The 7,128-nt window shown below is 44.3% G+C and overlaps 1 protein-coding gene across 1 annotated transcript in view; it reads left to right on the top strand.

Moving 5' to 3' along the window:
• The first annotated feature begins 2,828 nt into the window (after positions 1-2,828).
• LOC147903439 (uncharacterized) overlaps positions 2,829-7,128 on the top strand; it is a 71,462-nt gene continuing 67,162 nt past the window's right edge. The window contains exons 1-2 of the mRNA XM_087371675.1: positions 2,829-3,494; positions 3,715-3,784. Coding sequence (XP_087227801.1) covers positions 2,829-3,494; positions 3,715-3,784 — 736 coding nt within the window. The remainder of the gene's footprint in view (positions 3,495-3,714; positions 3,785-7,128) is intronic.

Below are 7,128 nucleotides of genomic sequence, written 5' to 3'. Positions count from 1 at the left end.
GCACCTAGAGAATGGTATCAGAAGTTTGATGCTTTCATTCGGTCCCAGGGTTTTAGAAGGAGTGAAATTGATCACTGCCTCTACACTAAAAGGGCTAAGGATAGTAGCCTGATAATCCTGGCACTATATGTGGATGATATGCTATTGGCTAGCAAGAATACTTATGAGCTAGATGCATTAAAGGCCAAGTTGCATGAGGCCTTTGATATGAAGGATTTGGGATTTGCAGGTCATATTCTTGGTATGCGCATCACGCGTGATCGGAGTAGGAAACTCCTTTGGCTTTCACAAAAACAGTATGTTACAAAAGTATTACAGCGTTTCAATATGGAGGGGGGGAAGGCAGTGAGTACTCCATTGCCTCCATATGTGAAACTGAGTCATACAGATAGTCCCAAATTAGATGAGGAGAGGGCCATGATGGCCAAGGTTCCTTATGCATCAGCAGTTGGGAGTCTTATGTATGCTATGATAGCTACTAGACCAGACATTGCATTTGCAGTGGGAGTTGTTAGCCGGTATATGGCTAATCCAGGAAAGAGGCATTGGGAGGCAGTTAAGTGCATCATGAGGTACATGAAGGGTACCAAGGAGATGTGCATTTGCTTTGGTAAAGGAGACATGCGTGTACTTGGGTACACAGATTCAGACTATGCAGGGCATGTGGATAGTAGGAGATCCACTTCTGGTTATGTGTTCACCTTTGCAGGTGGTGCAGTGTCGTGGATGTCTCGCGCACAGAAGTGCGTTGCTTTGTCTACCACAGAGGCTGAGTATGTTGCAGCCACAGAGGGTTGCAAGGAGGCTATATGGCTTAATCGGCTAGTGGGAGATTTGGGGATTCATACAGGTGTACCAACATTGCATAGTGATTCCATGAGTGCTATTCAGCTTGCACGGAATCCAGTCTTTCATGCAAAGACCAAACACATTGAGGTCAGGTACCATTTCATCAGGGAGGTACTTGAGGACAAGCGCATAGAGCTTGTCAAGGTTCATACAGATGATAACCCTGCAGATATGCTGACGAAGAGTCTACCTAGTCAGCGGTTTGAGTATTGTCGTGTATTGATGGGCATTGGATAGTATGCTCACTAGTTGTTCTCTCTTAAAGGCACATTGTCCTTTAAGTGGGAGGTTGTGGGGGTTAAAGGTCACTGTGCCTTAACCCCAGTTATGTACAATACTCAAACACATATATAAATGAATGAAAAAGAAGATTAGGGTGGTTCTGCACCCACCAAAACTTGTGTGGCTCTCTGTCTCTCTCTCTCGCTCTCTCTCCCTCTTCCGTTCTTGCTTCCGTTGAGAGCACTCTCAGTGTGCTCGTGTGTGTAAGCACATGTACGTGAGCGCATATGCACCTCTATGTGTGTGTGCGCGCATATCTATCTGCATGTGTGATAGTGTGTGTGTTTGCGCACACGCTTGCATGTGTGTGTATGTGTACAAGTGAGTGTGTGCTAAGTGCTTATGTGCGTGTATGTACCGTATGCATGTGCATCCCCTCCCTATGTGCGTATTGTGTACACATGTGCATGTGTATGTCGATGCTTGTATGTGCGTGTGTATGTGTGCGCATCTCGTGCTTACATGTGTATTATACTTGTATGTGTGCTATGTGCATGTGCATGTGCATGCGTGCCTGGCGTCCCTCGTGCATGCCACATGTATTTGGATACCGCTTCCCAAGCCTGGGCGGTGCCTACAAGGTAAACACCCTAAGAGTCCAAGGGTCAAAGTACTTCATGAGTCCAAGAGCTCATCTCCAAGTTGCCACATGTCAAAAATGAAAGCAGGCTCTTGCATGTGAACACCCTAAGAGGGATACGAGTCGATCTTCTATTCCGCTGGATAACCGAAGCAATGGATAACCCAATAGCAGCTTCGGCAGCTGCGACGGCTATTACGAATATGGAAAAGATTTCTCCCTTCATTTGTTGATCATCAAGAAAATTGGGGCCTCCCCCGTGTCGAGGCTAAGGCAGGGGAGGCCGCTAATTGAGCAAGTGAGGCATTGCTGGTGGATATAGACACCTGGTTGTATGAGGTGGAATCTGCTTTGCAGGTCTCCACCACAACAAACAAAACACAATGCAGCGATGGACAGCACAGAAGCACAGATGAAAAGCAAGACATTGAAAAGAGCTATTGATGACATCTGACCGGAATTCCCAGTCGAGGAGTGGACTGCAGGCTGGAATCCTGTTTTTCAGCTGAAGTTGCTGAAGTTGTGGGTTGGTGTCCAAAATTCCAATAGTTCGAGCTAGTTCTCCAAGGTGCCACGTGTCAAAAAGAAAGAACGTAATTACGTAGGAAGGTTATTATCATTGCATGCATGCATGCATGGGAAGGGACGTGCAAACGCTTGAAAAGACATCTATAAGATCTTCCCTTTCGCCTAAGTTCGCAACAACGGAGCTATCTATCTATCAGCTATGGCTTCTTTACCCTCCTTCCTCGGCATCATCCACAAGAAGGTCAGCACAGTAACACCTTTCCATCGCTTTTCTCATCGTACCGCACCGGACGTCCCGACTCCTCTTTTCATCGTAAAGCCTTTGCCCGAAGTTTTTTTCCATCGCTGTTCTCTAATTTCATCAGAGCACTGTTACAAGCTACTCTAGTGCTTGCCTTTAGCTTGTTCGACAACGTACAATGTCGCTTGGCCCGTACTGCAAGGCCGGCATTTGACTATTGTTTCGGGTCTATAGAGGTCCCCGGATTTCAGCGACTGTTGGTATTCTTTGAGTGAAAATTAACCGTTCTCTCCTCAGGATCTACCCTATGGAGGGAAGTTCAACGCTCAGTCTACTGTAAGGCCAGACATGTCAGAGGCTCCGTTTCAGCTAGGGGATGAAAGCTGTCTGCTGATGTGCGATCTAACAGGCGTCCACGAAACCAGAAAACCGGGGAGAACGCTACGCTCTGAAGGATTCTCTTTAAACAGAACGCAAAGCGGCTCATCCCCAATTGCAAACCAAAAAGGGCAAGAGTCAGCAATACTAACAGGTTGCTCCAAGGAAGCACTACAATACGAATGTCTTCCGAAGTTTGAAAAGGCAGTCGACACAGGGGACTTGAGTTTTTGGACATGCATGGTTTTACCAGAAAAAAAGTCTCGACAACAAGAGAGCTATCCGGATTTGGACAACGAAAGCTGTGATGATCCCTCAGAATCGGAACCTCAAACCAGCGGCATGGTTCCTTCGCAAGAAAAGGTTGCTCCTGCAGTTGACGATCATGGCCAGCTAAACGCTCGGCGTAGTCGAGAAGAGTATAGGATTCGGCTAAAGGAAGCAATGGGTTTTATAAGAATGCGTACACAGATGCTGCAGGAACTTTCTCTGGGTGATGCCATGACTAACGACATCCAGAACCCCCTCATGACCCTGGCAGAAAAGAAAAGATCTCCAGACAATCAAAACAAACAAGAAAGCGATACGTCCTTCATGAGTGGCACAAGTCTCGTCGTCAAGCACGCACGAAGATTGGTACGAATTTCTAAGTGTACTGCTGTTCCGCAGGTTTAACTGTAAAAAAAGGAAAAAGTACCTACTTACCTGAGCCGAGGTGACATGCATGCAACCCCTTATTTTTTGCCTTAAACATCAAAAGTGAATACTAAAGGCTCCTCCAATTTACTTCATTGCGTGAACATATTACAATAACACTTATGCATTGACAAGGAACGACATCTTGTTCTTTCCTCAGGCTGGACTCATGCATATGGAGGAGCAGGCGCTTGGTCTTCAGGATTTGTACCAATGGCTGCAAAACATAGGTAAAATGTAGAATACACGCAGCTGCTTCTAAATGCATTTGAATAAGACTTCATAGGCTCTCTCACTTCAACAATGGTTGATTGCAATACAAGTTTACAAAGATATTGCCCCTGGTTGTGGTGAAACAGGAGACTCAAACTTTGAAACTTTTCTAATATATATATGTGTGTGTGTATAATACACAAACACAACATATACATATAGATAGATATAGATGTGTGTTTGTGTGTGTGTGTGTGTTCATAATACTAGAATATATCCAAACAATTTTTATACAAACAAGAGAGAGAACAAAGGAAAAGGAGTTTGTAAAGCAACTTTATACAAATTTATGAGTAAATGGGAAAAGGAGAATAGTTTATTAAATTTATGACAAATTGTTTATAGTTTATTAAAGTCAAGGAACCTGCCTCTTTAAAGTGCATTGAGCATTTTAACTCTTTCTGAAGCAGGAGCTATACATTTGTATACCCATATGATGATGCTGCACAACATCAAATATCCCCTCTAGTCAAGATCAGATTATTCATTGTTTGGTTTCAGTAAACCATTTATCTCCTTTAGGACATCGTATGGGACACAAAAGTCAAGTATCTGCTATAGTCAAGATCAGATTAGTGATCATTGTTTGGTTGCCGTAAACTCTCCTCTAAGGCATCGTGTGGGGGACTGTAGAGCAAGATATCCCAATTTCATGGTGCTGGTGTGACAACATCAAATATCCCTTCAAGATGAGATTAATCATTGTTTGGTTGCCATAAACCATTTACCTTCTTTTAGTAGCATCATATGGGACTGTTGCTCAGAATACATAGAGACCCAGCGGTCTTCTTGCTCCTCACAGATTCTGCTGCACTAGAATGAGCTCACTTGGGTGGTGTAATAGTCATTCGCTAATGAGAAATACCTGTCTAAAGCTAGCCAATTTAACCAGACTGAGAGCCTTAGCATGAGGGGACATAGGAAGGTAATGAATCCCTGCTGTATTTAGTGATAGAAATTCATTTCCTGTCCTAAACCCATTCTGGCATGCATCTCTCGTCCTGGCATGGGAGTAACATTCCTGGAATAACTTTGGCCACCAAAGCCAGAGGACATGTGCTAACGTATGATGTGAAGAGGAGAACCACACTATACCTTGGGATCTTGGGGGCCAGGTTCACGATGGGAAAAAGTGTGGCTAATCCCATTCTGTTCTCATTCTCAACCAGCTGGTTTGGAATGGTTTTAAAGTGGGAATCACAAACCCATTCTATTCCCATCCTTAACCAGACATGTGTATTAGGGGAGAATCGGGGTCTCAAAAGGGCCTCATAAGGAATGGATTAAGAAAGGTATTAAGTTAAGATATCAAGGGCAATCTACTTCAGACGATCTACACCCTTTCCATGGCAACCAGCTCAATCATACCAAACTTTGGTGACGCTGAAACATTTGATGGAATGAAGTATCCAATCTAGAAAGTGAAGGTTCGGAGCCATCTAATTGTGAGGGAGGTACGGGTGGCGGTAGAAGCTTCAGATGAAGGACACCTCCATGATCAGAGGGATATCTATAGATGCAGTAATTCCACATCCAATTAGCAGGGACGTTAAAAGAATGGGAGATCTTGAAGGGATATAGGACGGATCATCATGCTCCAAAAGCGATTGTTCACCATAACGTTGGGGGAAGAAGAGTCGTCACAAACTTCCTTGTTAAAGTGAAGATTCTCAAAGATCAATTGGTATTAGTTGGTTGAAAGGTGGACTAGAACCAATTCGTGATGTTGGATCAGTAAGCTCCCAAAGAGTTATCGAGGGTAGGTCATGACCCTCATAGTTGCAGAATGAACGAGGCCACTTACTACCCAGTTACTTCAAGAGGAGGCAAATGAAGCTATACAATGAAGTGGGCAGTGCAAGCAAGCTTTCAAGGCTGAAAGAAAGTCTGGCAAAGGAAAGAAACAACAAAATAAAGAGGATTCCAAGGATGATAGGACTTCACAGAAGGTGAAGGGTAGAAATAGAAGGTAAGAGAAGTTATGTACTGTGACAAGCCAGGGAATTTTGCATCGCTGATTAAGCGAGTCAGTCAAAAAGTGAACAAAATCAGGTGGTTCAATGAAAAAATATGATAGCTCAACAAATTCTGTTAGTAATTGCTCCTAGGTGTGACAATATTCATGCAAGACACTTACTAGGGGTCCACGAACTTGGACTTTGTGGTGGAGGATGGCAAATATTGCTTGGTCAATGGACCCGAGGACAAGGCCAGTATCACTGGTAAAGATGAAGACGAGGATTTCAAGGTCACTAAGTTCATTTCAAAACCACACAAATGCATGGTACTCCGAGCTTGCTTCAACGGCAAGCAACAAATTGAGTTTCCACAGTATGTGATGTCGATTTATTTATTGGAGACTTGAACAGTTTGCTTTGGGGTGACTATCTATATAGGAATTCTCAGTCACTAGAAGAATGGAGGGTGAAATCCTTGCTATGAACAGAGAGGGAGTTCTCATTGTGGAGGCTTTCAGTGCCTACTACAAGATTTCCTTGAGGTTGTTGATGCAGAGGAGTTGGGGATGCTGAGTGATATATGTGATCTAGAGGATTCACCATGTTTACCAAAATGTATTATGTTGGAAGAACCGAGTGTTGAACTGTTGAAACCTTTCAAGTGGAGATTGGGGATTCGAAGGACCAAAAAGCATGTATATAGCCAGAGGAGATCGGGTGGTGTTTTTTGGACGAGTGTGTCAGTTCCCATACGAGTTGAAACAGACCTGGAAGCCTTGGTGCTTCTCAGGATGCAGAGTGTTCTCCCTCATAAGGGGGACAATGGACGTGTTCTTGGTACCTAGATTGAGTGAAGAAGTTGACATGTTCTTGATCGATATTGGCAGTATGAGAGGTGGTTGGTGCTGCATGGATGGGACCTATTTTTTTAGGATGGCTCGCATGTTTCGAACCGGACCTGATGGAGTGGGAGCTACGGAGTCATGGACCAAATTCAGGATGCCTTTAAATTGTTCCAAAGATTTTTTCCAAGAGAGATGATGGAGCATCTGCACCGACATGTTGGTTTGGCTCACTATAAGTCAGTGAGAGGGAGGGTGGAATATTAGGGTCACATCCCCACTTGTGAGCCTCCATATGTGGAGGACATGGGGGAGGACGACATATAGCATAGGATGGGAGAGGGGATTAGGGCTGCAATGGGCAGCCTCCAAGGCCACCCTCGATAGAGAAGAAGTGTCTGCCACTTGACATGGGCTGCATATACATGGACAAGGACTAGGTATACCTACAGCTTGTAGGAGAACATAAGAAGGGGAGCTCTATCCACAGAGAACTCGGGA

The sequence above is a fragment of the Dipteris shenzhenensis genome, chromosome 3 (genome assembly GCF_047967505.1).
Source record: "Dipteris shenzhenensis isolate YYH24624 ecotype China chromosome 3, Dip_SZ_1.0, whole genome shotgun sequence".
NCBI classification, from domain to species: Eukaryota; Viridiplantae; Streptophyta; class Polypodiopsida; order Gleicheniales; family Dipteridaceae; genus Dipteris; species Dipteris shenzhenensis.
Note: the sequence above shows the minus strand (reverse complement) of the source record. Positions and strands in the feature narration are given on the sequence as shown.